The sequence below is a fragment of the Mustela nigripes genome, chromosome X, assembly GCF_022355385.1.
Source record: "Mustela nigripes isolate SB6536 chromosome X, MUSNIG.SB6536, whole genome shotgun sequence".
In the NCBI taxonomy this organism is placed as follows: domain Eukaryota; kingdom Metazoa; phylum Chordata; class Mammalia; order Carnivora; family Mustelidae; genus Mustela; species Mustela nigripes.
The window spans coordinates 83,629,268-83,656,171 of NC_081575.1; the positions used below are offsets into that span (position 1 = coordinate 83,629,268).

At 43.2% G+C, this 26,904-nt stretch overlaps 1 protein-coding gene across 1 annotated transcript in view; it reads left to right on the forward strand.

Annotated features, from left to right (window-relative positions):
- Nucleotides 1–26,904, forward strand: part of SLC9A7 (solute carrier family 9 member A7) — a 139,610-nt gene that overhangs the window by 101,249 nt on the left and 11,457 nt on the right. The window contains exons 13-15 of the mRNA XM_059384789.1: nt 3,441–3,500; nt 7,580–7,643; nt 16,346–16,428. Coding sequence (XP_059240772.1) covers nt 3,441–3,500; nt 7,580–7,643; nt 16,346–16,428 — 207 coding nt within the window. The remainder of the gene's footprint in view (nt 1–3,440; nt 3,501–7,579; nt 7,644–16,345; nt 16,429–26,904) is intronic.

Sequence of the window (26,904 nt, forward strand, 5' to 3'; positions counted from 1 at the left end):
CTGTTAAGATGATCTCTTTCATAGGGCACCTGGGCTCAGTTGATTAAGCATCCAGCTCATGATTTCAACTCACGTCATGGTCTCAGGGTCATGGGTTTGAGCCCCACATTGGGCTCCATACTCAGCGGGGAGTCTGCTTGAGATTCCCTCTCTCTCTCTCTCCCCTCACTCGCATGCTTGCTCTCTCTCTCTCTCTCTCTCAAATCAATCTTTTAAAAAAATTATCTGTTTCATATTTGGTGAACTGTGGTAGTTTGTGAAATTGGTCCTGTTTCATCTGAGTTGTCAAATTTATGTTGTTTGTAGTATTACCTTATTATTCTTTTCATATCTGTGACATATCTAGTAACACTCCTTGTTTCATTCCTGATATTGGAAATTTATATCTCCTCTCTTTTTTTCTTTCAGTCTGCTACAGGTTTGTCAATGTTATTGATCTTTTCAAAGAACCAGCTTTTTGTTTCATTGATTTCCTATATTGTTCTTCTTCTCTCCATCTCTTTGATTTCTGCTCCTATCTTTATTCTTTTCTGCTTTCTGTCCAGCTCTGCCCAGACAGCATAATGAAGCAAATAGGTAAACAACAATTTTGGTGTCAGTACTTTGCATTTTCCAGATTTGTTTAAATAGTGATTGTCTAAGCATAGAGACTGACATTTATAGAGATTACATGAAAAGAAATTCCCTCAGAAATAAAGTAATGAGATTCATTGGTTTCTCTGGCCTGTGGTTTCTGATGTTACTTCATGAATATGAATCATTTATGTGAACCAGGTTCTTATTCTAAAATTCTTCAGAAACCCCCTGAAGTTCAGTGTGGTGTTTTGACCTCTATGACCTAAGTAAAATCAACACCTACCTGTTCCTTATTTCTCCAGGCTACGGACAGAGGCCCTTAGGAGGTGTTAAGTGGCTGCTCAGAAGTCAGAAGCCCAGGGTGGGATTCCAAGTTCCACCATAAATAATGAGGAGTTAGTTGTGATTTTTAACCATGGCTAAGTTCTAGTCTGTGTGTAAAGTAAAAATGAACGTGACCCAGATCCAGAGCCAGGTTACTGCTTTCCAGAAATCCAACATATCTTTTTAAAATCAGTATGTGGTGATTGATACTTTAAAATATGATGGCGAGACGCTCAAATTGTTTTCTGGTAATGCACAAACTACATATTTTTCTTAGTCCCTTGAGCAGATATTGTTATTCACACAGGACGTAATGTTGGCAATTTAACAAGGTGACCACAGGACTGTTTCAGCAAAGGAGCCTGGTATGTGTGCAGAGCACATTTGGCAGCATGGTGGCTCTTTGGAGCCGCCAGCTTCAGGTGACACACACATGAGATGGTGGTGAAGGTGGGGTCGGAATGGCACATGCCCAGGCATCCGGGTAACCCTCACACCCCACAACGCAGCCGTGCAGACACCCCAGGACAAGGAAGGACACTCTGCTCAGTATAATCCTGTTAGACTGAGAATTTACAACTTGCCAGATACTGTGAAGAGTAAAGGTAGGGAGAAGCCCTGAGCTCTTTATGTAATAGCATTTGTAACTGGATATTTGAAGAGTTTGTAAGGACGCCAGCGTGTAATTGTAGGATGGATCCCAGGGCGTCTGGGTGGCTTGGTTGGTTGGGTGTCCGACTCTTGGTTTTGGCTTAGGTCATGATTTCAAGGTCGTGGATGGAGCCCCATGTTGGGCTCAGCGTTAAGTCTGCTTGGGTTTTTCTCTTCCTTTCCCTCCGCCCCTCCTCCCCCCCTCAAATAAATAAATCATTGTTTTTTGTTAAGGGTGGATACTGTGAGGTGAAGAACTGGGGCTCTGGGGTCTAAGAGCCTCAGCCACAATCTTGGTTCCACCATTTTCTACTTTTGTGACCTTGGGCAACTTATTTACCTCTTTGACTCAGTTTCCTCACCCATTTAGATGGGGACAGTAGTGCAAGGATAAAATAAATGTGATAAAGAATTCTCTCATGAATCGTACCATCTGAAAAAGAAATAAAGGTACCATCTGGCACATAGTAAGCATTTAGTATCTTTTAGCTATTAATTATTATATATTATGTATGTTATATATAACTTTATTATGTTATCATTACAAATCATAATATCAGTACTACTCCCATTGCTATTATTATTATCAGTGAATCTTACCTTAATGGAGTCCAGTTTGCTTTTCTGGAATTGGTTACAATTTTTCAGTAGTATAGTAAAATAGAAAATCTGCTATAAGTCACATTCTGAGCAGGTGACTTGTTAAGGTACCCCTTAGGAAGCATAGCTCATTCTCACTTGCAGATTCCCAGGGATTTCGGTAGAGTAAGAAGTTGGGCATTGTCTAGCACAGTGTTTTTCCACCTTGTTTTCATTGTTGTTCCCCTACAAGGAGCCCTTCAAAAATGTTTTTCTCCCGATTACCTCTTCCAGTGAAATCTTAATACCACAGATCTAGAAAAAAAAATAGCACAGATCTGCTGTAGACTTGTTTATGTAGGATCATGCTTTAGAGGGTATAAAGCATTGTAATGTCTAAAACTTTTTGTCTCACAAGAACCAATCTTCACACCCATGGGGACAGTGCCACCCCCAACTGAAAATACATGATTTAGTGCAGTGGTTCTCAATTGAGGGCAGTTTGCCACCCAGGGACCATTTGGCAATGTCTGGAGATAAAATTTTGAGTTGCCTCAACTGGGTAGGGGGCTGCTACTGGTATCTTGGGAGGTAAAGGCCAGGGCCTGAAGTGTCAGTAGTGCCAAGATCATGAAACACTGCTCTTAGTCTGATGGCAAGGTTCAGATGTACCTGAATACAATCCAGAAATTGTTAAAGCAGGTACGAAGGGACCATGTCATCTCTAAGGCACAAGAGAAAGAGAAGAGCAGAAGTTGAGTTCCTGACCTTCAGGAACCCTTGGACAACACAGTTTACTTGTGTCCCAAGGAAAAAAAAAAAAAAGCCATCTTTGTCTTCTTAAGTATTGTTGCTGTTTTCAACAATATGGTGCTTTTTGCTCTTTCTGTTGAATATGTGTCAAAATATGTGACAACACTTCAAATACGTGTTTCATAACAACTTTGTTTTCTGTTTTTCCTATGGATGTACCTTGTGCTATGGAACAGGTGAATTCCTGAAAACTTGTATAAATTCATTTTCCACGAGCTACATGTATTCCTCTGGTTTCCTTACATGATCTTTTGAGAGGCTTCCTTTCCTTCTCAATTGATCCTCATTGGGCCTAGCTCCTAACATTGTTGCTTTAAATTTAAATTTAGCAGCCTCTCTGGGTTTGAGAGAATAGGTAGAGTTTCCGAGAGGGCACAGATCTCTCTTCAGAGTGAGTCCGCCTGTTCCTTGATGGGCGTGGTCCGGGTCCTGTGCCCAGCGCTCCTGGCTCCCTTGTGCTCCCTGTCACACTTATGTTCCCTTCTGCTGCTGCCCAGAGTTGGCGTCGAGGAGCCGTCTGAAGAGGACCAGAACGAACTGCGCCGGCAGTACATCAGGTGACATGAAGAAATCCTCAGAAACAAATTAACTGGGCCTGGCTTTTCTCCTCCTTCTAACCTGACGTGTTTCTCTTGATGACGTTTTGTCTCTTTTTTCCTTCCTGTGTGCGCCCACCCTCTGCCCCTTTCAGCCAAGGGGCAAGAGGTCGGGTCAAGTCTAACCCCTTTTCCACCCTGTCTCTGGGTTGCTTGCTGGCTCGGTGTTCCTGAGGTTCCGTTCTCTGTCCCTGCATACTGGGCAGTGTGTGTCCCCACCAAAGCCGGAGTTGGCAACGGTCTCCCCTCTTACACAACTGAGCTTAGTGGCCAGAGCAGTCCATTCTCAGAGCGGCAGACACATCTTTCACAAAGTCTTGGTTATGATCTACTAAACAAGGCTGTTCACTCATGAAGAGAATTAGGATTTGGTATGTCAGCCATGACTGGGGTAGGGCTTACACCATCTGAATGAAGTACCAGTGCTTTAGAGTAGTTTTTAAAGTATGTAAGTGCATACTCGTACCTTATGGGGAATCTGAAGATACAAAAGCAGTTTTGTTTTGTTTTTTAAAAACCCAGAAGATAAAGACTCTGGTAATGCAGTTATGTACTCAGTGTCCACCCACATTCATGATCCGATTAGGCTTTGGGGAGGGAGCGATGTAGGGCACGCAGAACAAAGACTTTAATGTTTCCTTTGCCCTTTCTGCGTCTATATCAGCGTGTGTTCTTCCCAACCTGATTCTCAGTGCCAGTAGGTAAATCAGGGCACAGTAGGCTTGAGCTCTGTTCCTCCCACTGTGAAAGGACGTCACCCTCTGAGGGCGGTGGAGAGAACAGCCCTGCTCATCACCGGCATGGATGCTGTGAAATCACCGGGCTCTGAATGGGCCGTAACGATGTGTATATAAGTAATGGAAGCTCTTAAGATCCCTGGGTTCATACTTTCTTTCTGCTGTTTAAAACACACACACACACACACACACACACACACACACACATATTCACTTTTTGGAGGCCTGACTTTGGTAGTACTTAAAGTGCAGAGGAAACCACCCTGAAGGTGGTCCTTTGGACAAAGCACAAGTTATTACACTTGGGACATGAGAGCATTCAGACTGTGATCTGGAGTTCAAGGTTTTACAGTAGTCTTGCAATGATTTAGGGCCTCAGCCATTCACATTTTTGAAAAATCTCCGGTTAAAGTAGAACACCTTTAAAATTCCTGGGATTTCCTGGCATTTTAGAGGGCAGCTCATCAGAATGTACTTATACTCATACCAGAAAGGAAATTATTCATGTTCTATGTGTTTTCATTCCAGAATGAATGAAAACAAAAATTAGTTTGATTGCTCTATTTTCTCACTTGGCATGACTCTGAATGAAATGTAAGGTGCAGCAGTAGTCCTGTAAGCTACCTTTCAACTGCTTAGGGGCTGGCCGCATGTGGCTGGTGGCTAGCACATCGGACAGTGCAGATCTAGAAAGCTGCAGTAAGTTCTGCTGGACAGCGTGGATCTAGAATCATTCCCGAGTTCCCCCGAACAAAACACTGAACATCACGAGTTTGCCATAAGGTTAGGGTGGCCCAACTTTCGTGATGTTATCAAGTTATTTCACCATTTCATGCTTTGGTATGTTGAATTCTGACCTGGTCACATGGGCCCAGGATAAATAGATGAGTCCCACCGACACTGCCAGAACTTGAATGAAAATAGTCACAACCTAGTCTTCATAAGCAGTTCTTGGTGAACAGAATTTAATTCTTGTTAACCAAGCTGTTTTTTCCTTTCAATAGACATTAGTTAAAGGCATAGAGGGGGCTAAATTTCATTTGGCAGATTTTATTATATTTGGTTTTATTTTCGTTATTGTAATACAGGGCATCCTTAACCTTTTCTCCTACTCCCAGTCTTCCTATTTTATCTAGGACAGTAACGTCAACTTGTTTTATCTTTGCTGACATGGAAGCCATTTACGAAGGCTAATTACACCTATTTCAAAATTCACAGTATAGAAAGGAGAGATTATTAGTGGCAGACCTGGACTGCCACATTCTCGGCCAAACTGTGCCTCATACCCTTCAGATCAGATAATCTCATTGCTCCTGCCCCACAGTCTGGTCAGAGCTTGTGGTTAGGCCGAGGGCTGCTGTCACCTGGCATTCCGGGAGGCTTTCGGAGAAAGAGCAGGGTAACGGCACTCTGCCCCTCTGAGTCTGCACTGGGGAGCTCATCTGAGTAAACAAGTCTGCTGTGAAGTGGCTCTGTGCTACTGTAGGCCACAGAGCAGGGCCTAATGTTGGATTCCTAGCTGTCGATACCACAAGTGCAGACCGAGCTACCAGACAGAGGACTCTTCTCTGGGGGGTTGTGTGTTGAGAGTGTCTGAAACAGGTGAGGTCTCAAAATCAGGAGCTAGGAATTCCATATGTGACCTCTCAGCTAACACTTTGATACACTAGACACATCAGGTACATTGAGGCTCTGGTGGCACTTTTGGGGGACAGCCCTGAATTGGCGTGGGTCTTGTGTCAGAAAATCTCTGTGAGACTTGTTTTTCAAAAGTCCTCAAATAACATCCAGTTACGAGGACAAGCCTCCAAATCTCAGACTCTCCAGCCTCAAAGCAGCCCCTCGACACATAGCAAAGTCCATTGAACTCACTGCAAAAATTGTACCAAAGCCCAGGCCTGTAGGTAGGAAATCTGGTGTCAGGTACCCTGGAGTTTAAATAGAGCAGAAACTGGTGTCACAGGCACTCAATAAAGATTTCCCAAATACATGAATTCATCTTGTGGTTTTAAACTTCGCCTTCAGCAACATACGGGCTCTCTGTTCCCTTTCCCTCCATAGTTCCCCCTTTCTAGGGACACACACCTCGGGTTAGTGCTTAACAGAGCTGTGCTAAGACAGGGCAGACGTTGGCTTTCAGAACTGGGCCCATCTCTGTTGTCTTCTGTTTTCATTTTCAAGAAATAACCTGGGCATCATAGGTAGGAAAGAGGGAGGGAGAGGAACATAAGTAAGGTGCGCACACGTGGGTTTTTGTAGTCTGCTGTCCGCTCACTGGAGCCAGCACCCCAGTACTGGACTGCCAAGACCCTTGGGTGAAGCCGTTCGGCACCTCCCTTCGAGCTTGAGTCAGACCTGCCAGAAGCCATGTTCTTGGTTTACAGTTCTTTGCAATACTGGAGAGAGCATGGGAAGGCAGAGAATTTTCCTGTCCTCTCTGTTTTCTCCACCCTCCCCCTGTGATCGAGGTCACAGCCCTCCACTTCATGGTGAGGAAGGTACAGGGATGAAGAATTAACAGGTGCACAAGACAACAGCTGGTGTGTTACTAAGCCAAGATGACTACCCTAGTCAAAGCATGGGATCTGTTGTAAGTGGATTTTGCCACTTTGCTTTTTCTTTCTGTCTTCAGTTGTTGATCTTAAGAGTCACTTCTCAGTCATCTCAGCTGTGAGAGGACGTGGGGGCACCAGGATAAGACATTAATGAAATGTATGCCCAAGTATTTAGGGGACGTGTACTGATGTCTGCAACTTTATTTGAATGCATCTAAAAAGTAAGATGGATGATAGAGAAGTGGAGAGATTTGCGATAAAGAAACTCTAGCAGTATGTTCATGGTAGAGTCTCCATGGTGGGGTATATAAGTGTTCACTATAAATTCTTCCGGCACCACCCTGGTTATATGAAAAATGGTAGAACAGAAATTTAGGGAATGGAAAGCAGGTCAGGGCAGACATGAGGAAGCAGCAGAAGGGAAAAGGCATGGGGCAATGAGCCCCATGTTTGGATAACTGGGACCTTCTGTGCAGGAAGACAGAGGGACAGTTGGGTGCCCTACCTCAGTGGCCTCGTGTAGGCTGTAAGCACATAGTACCACTTGCCTCTCCTGCCCCCGGGATCTGACATGGAACATGACCTCTTTCTCCCAACTTTTGCATGACAGCCTTCCTCTTCTAGCTAACTACTCCTTCCGCTTCCGGAAGATGGCCGGCCTCTTGGCTACTTCCAGCCAGCCTGGCTGCCGTGGTCCAAGCTAATGCTTTCCCTTTTTCTCCTTGTCTCTCTCCCTGGTGACTTACAGAGTTGGTGTTGACCCCGATCAAGACCCACCACCCAACAACGACAGCTTTCAAGTCTTACAAGGGGTAAGTCACAAGAGGTGCTTCTTCAAGGGAAGACACTGTTCTAAAGAGCTACAATGTAGTGAGCACTTACTATAGGCCGGGTTCTCTTTACATGATTTCCTCACCGTGACCTTGATGGCAGCCTTATGAGGGAGGTCCTCTTGTCCCCATTTTGCAGATTAGAAGCTGAAGTTTGAGAGTCTCAGTGAGTCATCAACAGTCAGAGGATTAGAAAGTGATGAAGCCGGGGTTATACCCTAGGGTCGGCATTTTTAAAACACCATATGGAGGGGGTATGCTAGCCAGGAAGAGCATTCCAGCTAAGTCCCTGACTGCCTGCCTTCTGAGAATGGATAGACAGGGTACACTGGTGACTGGCTCACTGTCCTCAGGTCAGAGTCTGTCTGTAGTGCCCAGGCAGGGGAAGGCGGGGGATGGGGTCTGACTCTCCAGCCCAGGGAATCTGAGGAGGAGAGGAAGGATGTGGGTGATTTCAGGCCCTTCCGCTCCTCCTAGGCCCGGGATCCTCTCCTGCTGAGTTCCCCACAAGCCCAGGAACAGCTGAGCAGGGGCCCTCACCCTGACCGCCAAGGGCAGAAGGTCACTGCCAGGTGGACCATTAGGGCTTAGGCAGGGTGGTGGCAGCAGTGACAGCCTGGGACAGCATGCTGGGGAAGGAAGCTGTCGAGGCTGGGAACAGAGGAGCCCCGTGGCAACATTGAGTGTGACGAGCAGGGACGTGTCCCTGCTGCTACGGAGAATCCTGACAGAGTCCACGTGGCCGAGAGGAACGTCCTGGCCTGCAGTTTGGCCATCTGTTCCAGTTGCTGTTGCTACGTAACCATGCAGAGGAAAGGGAGCGACAGTTTCTTTCACTCACTCACAGATCCTGTAGTTGGCGCTTTGGAAAGGGCATAACAGGGGCAGCTTGTCTTTGCTCCAGCAGGAAGCTGGGGGCCGGACTCGGCCAGAGACTCGTTCGCTCATCTGTCTGGCGCCTGGGCTGGGAGGACCCGAAGAGGAGGACAGCCAACTGCAGTGCCCACATGTAGTGCCTGCACATGGCCTGGGGGCACTGGGCCCCTTCCCCGATGACTCAGGACTCCTGTAGCTGGGCACTGCCTTTTCTGACCTGATCCTAAAGCTCTCAGGACCTTCCGGTCACCTCTGGGACTCACTGGTGGTCGGTCGCACTTGAGTTGTTCAAGCCAGCTCAGATGCAACGGGAGGGGAGACAGATCATAACCTCTTCATGGGAAGAGCATCAGCAAAGCGGCAGGCATGAGTGCGGGCTGCCACAGGAGCCTTGCTGTGTCCCTGGGGTTTGCTTCCTCTCACGGCCGTCATTTCCTGGGCTGGCAGGGCTAGGTGGAGAGAGGCTATGCTAAGAGCAAAAATGTGTTACCAAAATGTTACCAATGCCCCCCTCCCCACCGAGTCCAGAACTCTTTTGTGCAGGGTGGCAGAAAGCCTTACCCAACCAGACGCACGCTCCATCTGTGACTGTATCAGGTGTTGCTTTCTCTCCAGTCAGTGGAATCACACTCCATCCTAAACCTAGTCTCTGTATTTCAGATGCCAGAGGACCTAAATGACTCCAGCCCTTGAAGCCCATTAAAAAAGTGTTGCCCATGGTGGTGCCCTGTGGGGCCTGGGAGTGCCACTGTGGCTTTTCCTGATTTCTCTCTCTTTGAGGGTGGTCATGTCTTAGTGGCAGTGCCCATTCAGGGTCTCAAAGCCACATCCTCTGAAAGGGCAGGACATTTTAGGAAGAGTTTTCAGTGAGCTTCATGGGAGATGATCGGATGCCCACTTGAATGGTGCTCCAGAGAAATTCTTCTTGAAAAGTTGCCATTGGACCCTAGCTTGGATTAAGGAGTTTGGAAACCGAGGGTTTGGGAATTGTGTACCTGCAAGCTAATTTAGAGTCTAACAGGGAGATCTTGAAACTCACCCTGAGGAAACCTGGGTGAAGTGTCTTTCTTTCACTGGAAGGAGAAGAAGGGCTCTGGAAGGATACAAATGGCCTCCTCCAAAGCTTCCTCCCCAGGACCACAGCTGGTCTAGATGAATTTTGTAAGAAAACAGGCTAATTCCAGCTGGATAGCCAGGGTTTGGACAAATTTCATCTTATCAGTTCCAGACTCATCAGACACCCCCAGCCCTTTTGCTGTTTGTTTGGTTTTCATTGCTCCTGCCTCTGGATTTAAGCATCTGTGAAAGGAAAAGCATGAAATGGTTTGGTTGCTTTCCTGTAGCCAAACTCACCTTCCATCTCATAAGAACTTCACATGGAGACACTGGGCTTAGAACTAAGTCACAAGCTTGCTGTCACTGTTCCATGGAAATGTTGGAGACAGTGGGTCCTGAGTGTTAAGGGTTGGGGCAGTGCATTTAGTGTGGGCAGTGACTGCTCCCTGCCCCAGGCGGAATGTGTTTCAGAAACCTCCCTAGGTGGGCCTGGGTCTTCAGTGTCCTCGATGGCTCCCTGGGGGGACCTTTGGGCCAGTTGTGAATGTGCCCTTGGTGGTGACTTCTGCTGGACTCCCAATGGCACCCGGTGGCCCGCCCTAGCCAGGAGCTGGTGTCATGGCTTTCCCTTAACCTCCCTCCTTCCAAGCCTCATACAGAGTCATGCCGAGGGCCTTCAGAATCCATTCCACGGGCACTGTGAAAGTCTTTCAAGATTGCTGTCAGACTGGGGGGAAAAATGCTACTTCAAGCTTGGTTTCCCAGGGCATCTTCTTAAATAGGACTCATGTCCTTGTACTTAACAGGCCTTAAATCTCTCAGACCTCCTGACCCAATCTTCTCAGTCCAGTGAGCCACTAACAACTGGGCTGGGAGCACTCAGTGGTCATGAGCTACAATAAAACAGAGAAAAAATGGGCTTCTCATTTTTGGGTAAAATCCTGGGTTCTTGCAGTTCCCCTGAAGTGGATCCAGGTCACATGCTTAGTGATGTCATGAAACTGCAGTAATAAATGGGGAAAGTCCAGATGTTTGTTCCCCATCAGAAAAGAAAGGGCAGTTCTCGTTACCTCATTATCTAAATGATCTCCCTAAAAACAAAGAGGAAAGTGACATTTTGATGGAAATGAATTTCTTAGGACAGCGTGATTTTCCTCACTGGTTCTGGAAGCCCAAGAGTTCTGGCTACAGAACTATAGAATATTAGCTCATGTGGGAGAAGGAAAGGAGCTTTTGGCTAGAACTTCTGGCTTTGTGTGAGGGAAGCATAAGAATATTGTGGGCAGACTTCTGCTTCAGGTCCCTGGCAAGTTTGACTCATTAGAACAAAACAAAACAAAAAACTCAAGTTACTTTGTTTCTCCAGAGGTCTTGGTGACTCTGCAACCAAAACAAAAACAAACCCAGCTGGAGTCAAGCTGCCTGGGCTTGGGGGTGACCTCCCATTCAAGGGGGTGCCAGACAGAGACCTCATTCACTTCCGTTTCCAAGTTAACAGAAGAGCACGCATTGATGAGGCTGCTTTGGAGTAGCTAGGAGCATGAATTCGAATTTATCCTAGCTTTATCATCTCAGCAGGACCAGGCCACAAGCAGGATATGAGTGGCGTGTGGAGGAAAGGGTTGTGGTGCGCTCTCAAGTGCACACGAGCACACAGAAAATCGGCTGTTTATAGTCACATTGACATGTAACTTTCTGGGTCCTTCCCCAGTTTTCCTCTAGGCTGAAATCTGATACCCAGTTACTTAAATCTTTGACTTCAAACAGTTGCGGAAGGGCCTTTTCTCAAATTCCTCCTCTTTGTCCCTACCAACACCACGCTTTTCTTTTTTGTTCTTTTGATCCCTCACCCCATCTCCCCACCCCCACCCCTTGGTCCCAGACTTCCCTTTTGGCCTTTCTTTTTTTTTTCTTAGAAGTGCAGAATTCACATTAATTTAGTCATGCATTTGACAAATACTTCCTGAGCACCTGTTATGTTCCGGACAATCTTTCAGGCCCTTGGGATACATCTGCAGACCATACACATGAACCTCCATTCTTAAGGGTGCAGTGACAGTGTGATGAAGGGGACGGTAAGGGTGGAGAGTGCCAAAGGTGAGGTCCCTAGATCTGTCCTCGCTGCTCCGAGTGTCCCCGTGGACCAGAAGTCTGGGTATCCTCAGAGAGCTTATAAAAATGCAGACCATCAGGCCCCACCGAGACCCACTGACTCTGAACCCGCATTTTAACAGGGTTCCCAGGAGGGCCGTGTGCCCATTCCTACTTTGAAAAACCCTAGACATTGTGGAGCTCTCGATTCCCTGTTTGTTTTTTTTTTTTAAGACTTTATTTATTTATTTGACAGAAATCACAAGTAGACTGAGAGGCAGGCAGAGAGAGAGGAGGAAGCAGGCTCCCTGCTGAGCAGAGAGCCCGATGCGGGACTCGATCCCAGGACCCTGAGATCATGACCTGAGCCGAAGGCAGTGGCTTAACCCACTGAGCCACCCAGGCGCCCTCGATTCCCTGTTTTTAAAACCTGTTATTACTCCCTTGTGAGAGTCGTTGGCTCCACCATCCCAGGGACAAGAATAAGAAAGGCCCAAATTGGGTCACATCACTTCCTTGCTTTTTTGCTCTGCATTGGATTTCTAAGGCCACTGCAATAAATTCCCGCAGACTCAGGGGCTTAAGACACTGGTCTTATATTCTGTAGGTTAAAAGTTTGGTGGGCTCTGCTGGTTTCTCTGTTTTCAAGGCCGAAATTAAGGTGTTGGCGGGGTTGGACTCTGGGGGAGAACCCACTGCCAGGGTCATTCCGGTTGCTGGTAGAATTCAGCTTTGTGGTTGTAGGACTAAAGTCCCATTTCCTCGCTAGGACCATTGGCCCTGGGTCAAGATCCCACCCTAGCAGCACCTGCATGTGCTGGTTCATGGCCTCCTCTGTCTTCAAAGTCAGCAACAGCCGGGGCAAGTCCTTATCACACTTTGTATCTTTCCTGCCTTTTCTTCCACTGCAACTCTCTGACTCTTTTGCTCTCCTTGTCTACTTTTAAGGGCCTGTGTGATTGCATCGGCCCCCTGGAAAACCTTAAGCCCATCTCCAAAGCCCCTTTGGCTATATAGCATAACATACGGGCTCCTGGGGTTAGGACGTAGACTTCTTTGTGGTGGGGGATGGGGGGAGAAGGGAAGTATTCTGTTCCATCTCTGAAAAAAAACATAAGCTGTTCTCATTACTGTAATGACCTTAACTTGGAAAATTTGTATCTTTTAACAATAAGAATGGAAAGAAAGATAACTCTGTCCAGAAATCATTATTTATTAGTTCTAGGAAAAAAAAATTCAAAAATAGGACCTTTGTCATTCCTCAGTTTTTTAATCTGCCTTCTTTTTCTTCATCGCATTTGTCACCATATGTCTGTGTGTCTTCCCCTCTGGAAAAGGGCTCTTGGAGAAGCAAATGCTAATCTCATTCTTCTTTGTGTTTCTGGCACCCAGCATGGTGCCTGGCACACCTTTAGGTGCTTAATGAATGCAACAAATATATATACACTCATTGTTACATCCTTGAAAAATGGGGATAAGGAGAGTCAGTGATATTTTCTTAAAGGGGTTTCTCTATTAATAATGTCAACAAAAAGTTTAAAAATCCCTTGTGTTACTCATAAGAACAGAGAGTAGAGTGGGGGTGACCAGGAGCTGGGGGTTGGGAGAGTTGGGGACATGTTTAAGGGTACAGTCCTGTGGCTAATAGATAAGTTCTGGAGATCTAATGCACACCGTAGTGAGCATAGTTTGTGCAATTAAGCAGACAATTTTGTTGTGTTTTACTTTGCTAAGCTTTTCTAGTGCAGTACTCTTATAAATTGCAAAGTTGCTGAGAAAGTAGGTCTTAGTTGTTCTCATGGACAAGCGGAAATGAAAATTATGTGGAAGGGCACAGATGGCAGTTCATGCTAACGTGGTAATCCTACTGCAACAGATGAACGTATCAAACCAACACATCTGTACACTGTAAATTGACCCATTGTCGTATGTCAGTTACACGTCAATTTAAACTTGCCCAGAGTCATACAGCAAGACAGTAGCACAGCCAGGAGTAGAGCTAGGATCTGGACCCATGTCGTTTGTTGAGAAAGCCTGTGATATTCATATCTATACATGTTGGTGTGCTCTGTTGCCTTTGAAACATTCTCAGAGAAGCCAGCCTTGGACCCAGCCTCGAAAAATGTATAGGGATCAGCCAGGTAGCTGTTGTAGGTGGAAGAAAGTGACCATCTGAAAGGATGCTTCAGGTTCTAAAAGCAGCCTGGGCTGGGGCATAAACCCTCCTATAGGAGTGCAGGTTTGGGGGAGCAGGGTCCCCACCTTTTCTGCAGGCAGCACTTGAAATGCAAGGCAAGTTGTTCTAAACACACAGCCTGAGGAGGGGGCTGCCTATTACAGGATCTGCCTGCACCCACACTGATCCCTGCTCAGCCCTAGACCGCTTGGAGCAAGAAGGGGGCCCCCAGATCCCGTCTGCCTACAGCTGTTGCTTGTTTTCTGGGCCAGCTTAAAAAATTAGTCCCATTCCACAGACACTCCCTGATTTCTCCAAAGCCACCATATGCAGGTTTACCTATGTTCTTCCTGTACCTAGTCCTGCTTCTGGCACCATCTCTTAGAATAATAAGCACCCCTGCTATGAAACTACACTTTTTATTTGCTCAAAATTTACCCCTGGTAGCCTTTGGGCAGAGTCATTTTGTTTCCTGTTTTTCTAAGGCCCCTTAATCTTATTTGTGGAGCGCAGGCATAGCTCTCTGTCGCCCGTGAAGACCTTCTGTTAGTTTGCCTTCAAAAAGAGACATTTCCTTTGCTTTCCTCACAGTAATGGTCCTTCTGGGGGCTTATCGAAGACTCCTGTAGCTTTGTAGGGGTGACGTGGCGGGAATGGAGGCGTTCCAGGTGATGACACCTCGTTGTGGTTTGATGGAGGTTAGGAGGACAGAGCCAGGGTTTGTCGTTTTTATTGCTGTTTTAGGGGAGGGGCGGATGCACCTGACTCGGGGGGACTTGTCTTGTGCCTGATGGCTTATGGTACCCTTCCTGATCACGTATGTCTCCGTGTTAGTCTCTTCTTTAGTTTGATTCTACAGGCATTTAGAACCACGAGCTTAGAGCCTATCACTTTATAAAGAACCATTTAATTTTTTCCCAGTCAGTTGAGCAGCATTCTGAAACCTCCCTTGAGTTGTCATTAGGCCAGCACCTAATTACCTGAAGGAATGACCATGATCTGCAAATGGAATTTCTCTGCCCTCTTTCTTCACATGATTTCTAAAAATGGGAAATATAGTTGGTCTCTGGGAATATGCACTCTCTCTCTCTCTTTTTTTAATTCCCTCATCTCCAGAAGGGCTCATTTAACCAAGCCATTTCCATATGTGTCCCTAAACATTCTTCAGGTCCCCTAGGGACTCTTTGTAAAAAATAACCTTTGTTATGGGAAACATTAGGAAATTAAATAGTGCCTGCTGATTTCCCTCCCTTGGCTTGTCCTCCTGCTCTCCCTTCTCAGAGATCTCTGACCCAAACTATCTCAGTCACAGGGGGAGCTCACATGCGCTGCAACGTAGAGCTTCTGGGAATTGTGGCTCATTGTGCATTCGGCTGTTGTCAGCCGCCTTAGAGTTGCCTCTCCCTGTATCGTTCCAGGGGTGACGACAAAGATGGCTGTACCTCCCAAGCGGTCCCTACTTCCGAGCTTGTCATCTAACGACACAGAATGCCAGTAGTGGTCTCCCGTGACTGTAGTTAGTCTACCCTTGAATAGTAATATTTGCACACAGCAGATGGCCCAGGCCTCAAATGAATGTTCAATATTGCATGTCATTTTGCAAACTAAATGACAGGGACGTTTGAGTTGGAAAGGATCGAGAGGAGTAACTACTTGAGGGGAGCTGAAATTACAGAAGTGCATAGTTGCCTGGCTGGCAGAGTTGGTTGATTGCCCGACTCTTGGTTTCAGCTCCAGTCCTGATCTCAGGGTCATGATCTCAAGCCCCATGTCGGGCTCCATGCTCAGCATGAAGTCTGCTTGAGATTCTCTCCCTCCCCCTCCTTGGGCCCCTCCCACTCATGTGCTCTCTCTTTCTCTCTCTCAAATAAATAAATAACTTTAAAATAATAGAAATAGTTCCGGCCCCATTTCCCTTGCTTGCTGCCCCCAGCATCCTAAGGCTGCCAGGGCAACAAGTCACTGGCCCAGCTGGAAGGCAACGTAGATGCCTCCGTTAAGGACAACCACGAGCCCGGGGCTGATACGTCAGGGAACAGTCAAGCATGACTTTCCCAAGCCAGCTTTGGGGAGACTTGGGAAGTTGGTTTTATAGAGGCTTTCTTCAATATTCCCTATAGATCAGTTTCGGCCCATTAGGATCAACACTATGTTAGCATAATCAATCTGCTAAAAGGCACTCGGAGAAAATTACAATAAGAATGCCAAAAGAAATTTTGTACCGCACTGAGTTGATCTGCCCACAGACATAACCAGGCCTTTTTACTTTGAGGGTTGATATGTCTGTCTTTTGGGTTTATTCATTTTCTTTCAAGGTATTACCTCCTAGTATATCTGAAATTTTGATGATATAGGATGTTTGACTCTGAGCTCAGAATCTCTAAAAGTTATTGGTTAGTAAGGAAGCTTCCCCTCCTCCCAATACACACACCCAATTTCAATCCCTTTTCTGCAACTAAACATCTGTTTTCTTGTTCGTTCTTAGGATGGTCCAGATTCTGCCAGAGGAAACCGGACAAAGCAGGAGAGTGCATGGCTCTTCAGGCTGTGGTATAGCTTTGACCACAAGTATCCTTTTCAGTGGCTTCCCTGTATTTGTGAAACACCAATAATGAAGTTCTCTTGTTGTCCATGAATGAATTCTGATAAGTAAGGAAGACATGTGCTTGGTACAGGTATAGTCAGTCATCTCTTAGGCCAGAGGCAATGATCATTCAATCACAGGTAGTCCTGGCGAGCAGCACTCTGGCCAAGAGGAGTGTTTTATGTCATTAGGGTGGCTAACCCACAGGCTGATAGTCTCATGTGGCTCTTAAGAACGTTATGTCTGAGGGAAATAAGCCTGTGTAAATGAATTAGTTAAATTTACGCAATGAACCATGCTGTGGTCAGGAAGGGTAGTAAAACTTGGGTAGTTAATCCATGTGGGGAAGAGAATTCCTATTGGCCGAATGGAAGACAAGTCTGATCCATGTCTCAGCTGGACTACTTGCAGGCAGACTCTGTTCTAGTAGATTCACCTGTTCTCCAGTGGAAATTAAAATCCAGAAGTTAAACTTCCATAATTTAAGTTGACATAGTGATCAAATGGATAGGCAGTACAAAGTCAGGAAACTTTGAAAGTGTTAAAAAATTTTTTAAAGCCTAAGATCCATATAGAAAAGTACACAAATCTTGGGTGCTCGATGAATTTCACAAAATAAACACTGAACACCAAGAAGGTAAAAAACCGGGGTGCCTGGGTGGCTCAGTGGGTTAAAGCCTCTGCCTTCGGCTCAGGTCATGATCCCAGGGTCCTGGGATCGAGCCCTGCATCGGGCTCTCTGCTCAGCAGAGAGCCTGCTTCCTCCTCTCTCTCTGCCTGCCTCTCTGCCTACTTGTGATCACTCTGTCAAATAAATAAATAAAAATCTTTAAAAAAAATAAAGAAGGTAAAAAACCAAAGTCTTCAGTTCCCCACATGCCATAACCCAATTACCAACCCTTCTCTCTAGATGTAATCACACTCCTGACCTCTAGTAACACTTAATACTTTTCTCTGTTTTTTGAACTTTGTATGAATGGGACTACAGAATATATATATTTTAGCGTCTGGTTTATTTGGCTTGACATCTTTTGTGTGACTCTTCCATGTTGTCACGTGTAGCTTGAGTTGATCTGTTTTCATTGCTATATAGAATCTGGCTGTATGAATATACCATCATTTATTTATCATTGATTGTTGATGAACATGTAGATTATTTCTAATTTGGAGCTAGTTTGAAAAATACTGTTATGAACATTTTTGTATATGTCTTTTGGTGCATCTGTACATACATTTTTGCTGGGAATATATCCAGGAGTGAAATTGCTGGGTCATAGGACATGCATAGGTGCAACATTAGGAGTTAGTGCCAAACAGTTTTACAAAAACAGTGGTACCACTTTACATACTCTCCTTTCATGTATGACAGTTCTAGTTGCTCTGCATCCTCACTGACCATTGGAGTTGTGAATTGTAGCCATTCTGTTGGGTTTGTGGTGGTGTTGTGTTGTGGTTTTAATTTGCATTTATCTGATGACTAATGAGGTTGAGCATCTTTCCATATATTTATTGGCCATTGGTGTGTTCCTTTATGAAGTACCTGTTCAAGTCTCTTGCCCATTTTTCTATTGGGTTGTCTGCCTTTCTCTTACTGTTTTTAAGTTTTCATTAGGTATTCTGGGTAGGAGTATTTTGCTAATTATATATGATCAAAATATCATCTCTCCTTGTGACATGCCTTTTCACTATTTTTTTAGTTTCAACATAATTTGCTACAGGTTTTTTTTCCAACATAATTTACTACAGGATTTTTTTTTTGACTTTTCACTTTTAAATAGAATCTTTTGATAAACAAAAGGTCCTAACCCAATTTATTGATCTTTTCTGATCAGTAGTTTTTTTTATAAGCATATATTTTTATCCCCAGGGGTTATCAGTAGTTTTTATGTCTTCTTATAAAGATCTTTGTCTATGCCAAATTCATGAAGCCAGTTCCTGTTTATCTTCTAGAAACTTTATCGTTGATCTTCTGTACATCTATTTTTTTTTTTTTTACTGAATGATGGACATGGGCAATGAAAAAGTGTAGAGATCTTTGAGATGTTCTGGATGAGGCTTTTGTCCTTCAGAGCAGATTAGCTTATATCTGATCAGTGGCTAGGCACTGGGGGCATTAGCAATTTCAGATCACCATAACCCAATCAGAAATAAAGGTGACTTCAAGATGGGAGTCAGTTCCTGTGAGGATTAGTCTGTTTTCTGTTGGTCTTTTTTTCTAGGGTTCTAACATAGAGCCTATGGTGTTGGCATAGCCTTCCTCAGAAGGACAGCACTCCAGTTTTCATCACATTCAGTCTGTCTTTGTGGGTCTGCCAGATGCTCTGCTCAACTTCTCAGATACCTTTTGGGGAACTATGGCTCACCAAGTGCCAGGCTCACCTCTTGGGTTTCGTCCTCCAGATTCTGGCCCTTTTTGCTGCCTTGGCATCTTGTGCAATTAAGCAGACAATTTTGTTGTGTTTTACTTTGCTAAGCTTTTCTAGTTGTTCTCAGTGAAAATGATGGTTCAAATAACTTTATTTGCTATTAACTGAAATAGAACCCCCAGGGATTTTTAAAAGCCATATGTACTTTGTATACATTGGCATTTGGATGCATTATTCCCTGGGCTTGGAAAGGACATGGAGAAAATTGGAGAGAGTTCACAGAAGAGAGGCAAAATGCTAGTGATAAGTTGATTCTTATGGGCATTCAGTCCTCCACATCTATCCATTATTGATAGATTGTTCAGACACAAGATCAATAAGGAAACATTGGACTTGAACTACGTTTTAGACCAAATGGACCTAAAAGATCTATAGAACATTCCATCCGACAGCAGCAGGATACACATTCTTCCCAAGTACACATGGAACAGTCCCAGGAAAGATCATATGTTAGGTGACAAAACACATCTTAGCAAATTTAAGAAGACTGAAATTACATCAAGGATCTTTTCCAACCACAGTGGTATGAAGCTAGGGAAACTGGAAAGTTCACAAATGTGTCGACAATAAACAGCACACTTCTGAACGATCAGTGGACCAATGGAAGAAATCGAAAGGGAATCAGAAAATATCTTGAGACAAATAAAAATGGAAAAACAGCATACCAAAACTTATGGTGTGCAGTAAAAACAGTTCTAAGAAGGGATATAGTGATAAATGCCTCCTTTAAGAAGAGAAAAAGATCTCAAATGAACAACATAGCTATACCTCAAGGAACAGAAAAAGAACAAACTAAGCCAAAAGTTAGAAGGAGGAGAGAAATAACATACATCAGAGCAGAAATAAAATAGAGTCTAGAAAAACAATAGAAATGATCAATAAAACGGAGAGTTGTTTTATTGAAAAGATAAACAAAATTGACAAACCTTTAGTTAGAGTAAGGAAAAAAAGAGAGGACCGAGATAAATAAAATCAGAAATGGAAAAGGAGACATTACAAATGATACCATGCAAATACAAAGGGTCGTAAGAGACTGCTATGAGAAATTGTACACTAAAAATTGGATAACTTAGAAAAAAATGGATAAATTTGTAGAAACATGCAACTTACCAAGACTAAATGAAGAAGAAATAGAAAATCTGAATAGACCAGTAACAACAAGATATTGAATCATTTATCAAAAAACTCCCAACAAAGAAAATCCCAGGACTGAATGGCCTCACTGATGAATTCCACCCAACATTTAAGGAATTAATACCTTCTCAAACTCTTCCAAAAAATTGAAGAGGCAGGAATGCTCCCAGACTCATTTTATGAGGCCTGCATTGCCCTAATATCAAAGTCCAAGGACACTACAAGAAAAGAAATTTACAAGCCAGTATCCCTGATGAGCATATACGTAAAAAACCTCAACAAAATATTAACAAACAGAATCCAGTGGCATATTAAAAGGATCATACACCATGATCAAGTGGGATTGATCCCTCAAATGTAACAGTGGTCCAAATCAATAAATGTGATATACACCACATTAACAAAGTAAAAATTATGTGATCATCTCAACAGATACAGAAAAAGCAAAGCAATTTTTTAGGGGGGGTAGGGGCAGAGGGAGAGGAGAGAATCTCCAGTAGATCCCTTGCTGAGTGTGGAGCCTGACGTGGGTCTTGATCTCAGGAGTCATAAAATTATGATTTGAGCTGAAACCAAGAGTCAGACACTTAACCTACTGAGCCACCCAGGCGCCCCTAAAGATGACATGACCTTATATATAGAAATCCCTAAAGACTCCACCAAAAAACTCTTTGAAAACTAATAAACTAGGTAAAGTCAGAGGATATAAAGTCAACATACAAAAACCTGTTGCATTTCCATATATTAACAAAGAACTATCCAAAACAGATATTAAGCAAACAGTCCCAGGGCACCTGGGTGGCTCAGTGGCTTAAACATCTGCCTTCAGCTCTGGTCATGATCCCAAGGTCCTGGGATCGAGCTCTGTGTCAGGCTCCCTGCTCCGCGGTAAGTCTGCTTCTTCCCTTCCCTCTGCCTCCTCCCCTACTGCTCATGCTCTGTCTGTCTCTCTCTCTCTCTCTTTAATAAATAAAACCTTAAAAAAGAAAACAATTCCATTATGATACCATCAAAAACAAATACTTAGGAATAAATGTAACCAAGTAGGTGAAGATCTATACACCGAAAACTAAAAAGCACTGATGAAAGAAGTTGAAGACACACAAATAAATGGAAAGATATCTGTGTTCATAGATTGGAAGAATTAATATTGTTGAAATTCCCATATTACCTAAAGCAATCTACAGATTGAGTACATGAGTACATCTCTGCCAAAATTCTAATGATGGGGTTTTTTTTTAAAGGTTTTATTTATTTGAGAGAGAGAAAGAGAGCACCCACAATGGGGGCGGGGGGACAGCAGGCCAGAGGGAGAGGGAGAAGCAGGCTCACGGAGCAGGGAGCTCAATGTGGGGCTCCAGCCCAGGGCCCTGGGATCATGACCTGTACTGAAGGCAGACACTTAATGACTGAGCCACCCAGGTGCCCCTAATGGTGTTTTTTTTTTTAATAAAATAAAAACAAAATCATAAAATTTGTATAGAACCACAAAATACCCTGAATAGCTAAAATTCCATGGAGCAAAAAGAACAGAGCTGGAGGCATCACACTTCCTGATTTCAAATTATATTACAACGGTATAGTAATCAAAATAGTACAGTATTAGCATTAAAACAGATACACAGACCAGTGGAACAGAATACGGAGCCCAAAAATATACCCTCACATATTCAATCAACTAATCTTCAGCTAAGGTGCTGAGAATACGTAATAGGGAAAGGACAGTCTCTTTAATAAACAGCTCTGGGAAAACTGGATATCCATTTGCAAAAAAATGAAATTGGAACCCATCTTACACCACTCACAAAAATCAACTCAAAATGGTTTAAAGACTTAAATGCAAGACCTGAAACCATAGAACTCCTGAAAGAAAACGTAGGGGAATGGTCCTGGCAATGAGTTTTTGGATTTGATACCAGAAATATAGGCAACAAAAGCAAAATAAACAAATGAGCCTACATCAAACTAAAAAATTTCTGCACAGAAAAGGAAACCGTCAGCAACATGGAATGACAACCTGGGGGATGGGAGAAAATATTTGTAAATCATATATTTGATAAGGGATTAATATCCAAATTATATGAGGAACTCCTACAACCCAATAACAAGAGCCCAAAGACCCCAATTAAAAAATAGGCAAAGGATCTGAGTAGACATTTTTTTCCAAAGAAGGCATACACTTGGCCACCAAATACATGGAAAGTTGTTCAACATCACTAATCATCAGTGAAATGCAAATTGAAACCATAATGAGATCTCACCTAACATCTGTTAGGATGGCTGTTATCAAAATGTCAAAAGATAACAAGTGTTGGGAGGATGTGGAGAAAAGGAAACCCTTGTATGGTATTGATGGGATGTAAATTGATGCAGCCACTATGGAAAACAGTATGGAGCTTCCTCAAAAAAATTAAAAACAGAACTACCGTATGATCAGGCAGTCCCACCTATGGGTATATATCCAGAGGAGATAACATCACTATCTCAGAGGTATCTGCACTCCCATGTTCATAGCAGCATCATTCTTAGTGATGAAGATATGGAAACAGCTGAAGTGTCCATCAGTGCACGAATGGATAAAGATGTGTGTGAGTCCGCATGTATATAGTGGAACATTATTCAGCCTTAAAGATGAAGGAAATTTGGCCATTTGGGACAATGTGGTGGAACCTGGAGGACATTAGGCTATGAAATAAGCCAGGCACAGAAAGAAAAATACTGCATGATCTTACTTATGGGTGGAATCTAGAAAAATCTAACTCATAGTAATAGAGCAAAGAGTGGTGGTTGCCAGGGGCTGGAGAGTGGAGGAAGTGGAGAGATGTTGGTCAAAGGAACAAACTTTCAGTTATAAGATGAAAAGTTCTGGAAACCTAATGTACAGCATGGTGAGTAGTTAATGATCTATATTAGAGATTTTCTAAGGGGGTAGATGTTAAAGTCTTCACACCAGATGCACAGAAAAATGGTAAGTATGTGAAGTGATGGATATGTTAATTAGCTTGATTGTGGTAATTGTTTTGCAATATATACCTGTCTAAACATCTCCTCGCCTTTAATACCTGTAGTTTTGTGTGAGTCATACTTTAGTGAAGCCTAATGCGGCCGAAATTGATTCTTTGAAGAGCAACAGGAGTGATCTCTAAAGTCTCTGAATGTAAAGCTTAGTGGCTAGGATTTCTGCTTGTTTAGTTTGGAGGAGAGAAATTAGGAACAGAAGCAGGCACAGAGTGTCTGAAGAAGTCGATGAGGAAGGGGCCCATGGTTCATTCTATAGCTCCACAGATGATCAAACAAGAAAACGTGGGCTTTGGCTGCATCAAAAGAGGGTTTCCCTGGATGGGAATGAGCCCCACAAGCCAGTAGGAGCAGGTGTGGTACCTCCTTCACTGAATAATCCTGACAATGGAATAGACCAGCTTGCAACGTAAGATGAGAGACTCAGCACGCACACCAGCTCCCTCCTTATTCCCGGAGCTCCTTGGAATCGCAGAAGAAATATTTTGGACTACTTGCAAGACCAAAGATAGACAGAATTGTAGCAGAGAAAACCATAGCCCAAGACCAAAGCGAGGCTCAGGCCAGTTTGTCTAGGTGATTTATTGAAGAATGTTTTTAGTAACAGCTCCAACAGGCATTTCCTGTGTCCACAGATCAACCGGTAGCTGTTAATTTTCTCTTCAAGCCATAGCTCTCTAAAGAAAGTAGAAATACTGCTTGGGAAGGGCTTGGTAGAGAAACAGATCTTGAGGCCACCAAAGATTTTTCTCCCTAGAGTAACCTCCCCTGCCACCCAACTTTGACATGGTCAGATTCCCCACCTGCTTGAGAAACTGAGGAAAGACATGGGGGACATGTCAAAGTAATGAATTCCTATATATCTACATGTATGTCTTAAATATATATGTGTGTGTGTGTGTGTAAACTCTCCACCTAACATGGGGCTCTAACTCTTTACCCTGAGATCAGGGGATATTTGTTCTACCAACTGAGCCAGACAGGCGTCCCCCCCAATATTTATTTTTTTAATTTTTCTGATAAAAGCCTTAGAGTTGAAAGGCTTTTCCAGTCACAATGTAAGAACAAGCTATTAGAAAAAGAAGCGAGCAAACAAGAAGAAACTCTTGGAAATTAATAAGGTTTCTGAAATGAACCCCAAAATGTAATGGATAGTTTAATTACATGGTGGAGACCAAACTGTCGATCTGGGAGATGAAGCTGAGGGAAAAAAAATATATATATGTGAGAATTCGAGCACAAAGTCAGAGATGTACGAGAGAAGAGTTTCAAGATCAAGAGGTCAGAGCCACATGGTCCAGAGTCCTTTAACAGAATCTAAAAGAAGGTAGAGATGGTGGAGGAAAAGAAGAACCAAAGAAATAATGGAAGAAAAAAAATCCCTTGGCTAAGGGAAGATTCTTGTCTCCAGAGTGGGGGGCCGGCTGGTGTGAGTGGCATGAATGGATACATTGGAGCATTCCATAACTAAGGAGGAAAAGCAGGACTCATGAGGCTTCCAAAGAGAAAGACTGGAAGCCTTTAAAGAGAAGAATCAGATGTGGCATTAGCAAAACCGAATGTTAGAATACCATCTAGCATTGTCAGAGTTCTAGGTTGAAAAGAAAAAGCCTGAGCCTAGAATTCTACCCCCAAACTGAATGGGGGGAAGGAAGGAGGGTGGCTTTCAGACATCCAAGAGTTGAGAAAGGTTAACGCAGTGCAGACTCTTTAAGAAAGGGGGAGAAAGCCAACAACAACACAAGGATCAAATAAAACCAAAATCAGATTCAACTAACGGGACAACATTGAAGAAGTAGTGATTGTTTTAAAACCCAGAAGTGAATGAGATCAAAATGAAATTAAAAGACAATCTTGTATTTCGCAAGACACTCAAAATGTTCTCTTCTCACTAACAAAGTTTAAATGACACTGTATTACATTTCCTTTACTGGTGTTCTAACCATGGGGCACCTGGGTGGCTCATTTGGTTAAGTGCCTGACTCTTTTTCTTTTTTTTCTTTTTTAGGTGGGCTCCATGCCCAGCACGGGGCCTGAACTCACAACCCTGAAATCAAGACCTGAGCTGAGATGAAGAGTGAGACGCTTAACCGACTGAGCCACTCAGGCACCCCTAGTGTCTGGCTTTTGATCTCAGCTCAGGTCTTGATCTCAGTGTTGTGAGTTCAAGCCCCACATTGGGCTCCACACTAGGCATGGAGTCTACTTAAAAAAAAAAAAGAGTGCTGTAACCACTCTGCTTGGCTACAGTGAATAATATTTATATAATAATATTATTTCAAATGCTGTTTAGTGGCTTTTAACATTTAGACTCAGTCCATGGACAAAGTATAGAAGATTTACTTATCAATTATAAAATAGAATGTAAATGTTATATATATATAGATATATATACACCTATATATATCTATATATATATATACACCTATATATATCTATATATATATATATCTGCTGTATAAAATTAATTATAATCAAAATTAGGAAAAACTTGAAGAGGCAGGAGTATAAATGAATTAAATGTACCATCCTTTGTAGGAGAGAGTTTAAAACCTCTGACTAAATTTTTTCAATCAAGAAATAGAAAAAACATATTCTAGTGGTGTACACACACACACAGAGTGGAACACTACTCAGCTATAAAAAAGAATGAAATCTTGCCATTTGTGACAAATGGGTAGATCTTGAAGTTATCGTGCTAGGTGAATTAAATCAGAGAAAAACAAATGCTACATTGATTTCACTTAAATATGGAGTCTAGAAAACAAAACAAACAAAAATCCAGATTCACAGATAGAACAGATTGGTGGCTGCCAGAGGGGAAGGAAGTTGGTGGAGTGAAATGGGTGAAGGGGATCAAGAAGTACAAACCTCTTCAGGCGCCTGAGTAGCTCAGTCAGTTAAGTGTCTGCCCTCCAGCTCAAGTCAGGATCCCAGGCTCCTCGGATCGAGCCTGTGTCGTGCTCCCTGCTCCGCAGCAAGTCTGCTTCTCCCTGTCCCTCTGTACTCCCCATTACACTCTCGCTCCCTCTCTCTCCAATAAATAAAATCTTAAAAAAGAAGTACAAACTTCCAGTTGCAAAATAAATACGTCAAAGGGATATAATGTACAGCATGGGGAATATAGTCAATAATATTGTATTTTGTATGATGACTATGGTGACAGATGGTAGCCACATTTATTGAGGTGATAATTTTGCAACAGATACAAAGGCCAAATCACCATATTATATACCTGAAACGAAAATAATACTTATGTCAGTTATACCTCAGTTTAAAAAAAATAAAAAAGGTCTTCGGTGAAGTCGTAATGGTAATTACCAGAAAAATTGGTGGGGATAGAGACTTGATATTTCATTTTGCCCTTCAAAGAATCTGCATATTTAAAAATCTATATGTAAATAGCTTTTTTCCCTCTTTTAAAGAAGTTGTTAGAGGGACTTTTATATTTGGGGACGTGAGAACTTGCCTTTGAACTACCCCAGGCAGGACACTGAAAGGTAGCCTTGGGGTTCCTGCGTGCGTCTCCATTATTCCTTCCACAGTCCAGCCCTGCTGTCAGCTTTGCAGCCGGACTCAAAGTAGTCGACAGGCTACTTTGATTGAAAAAATTTAGTCAGAGGTTTTAAACTCTCTCCTACAAAGGATGGTACATTTAATTCATTTATACTCCTGCCTCTTCAAGTTTTTCCTAATTTTGATTATAATTAATTTTATACAGCAGATATATATATAGATAGATATATATAGGTGTATATATATATATAGATATATATAGGTGTATATATATCTATATATATATAACATTTACATTCTATTTTATAATTGATAAGTAAATCTTCTATACTTTGTCCATGGACTGAGTCTAAATGTTAAAAGCCA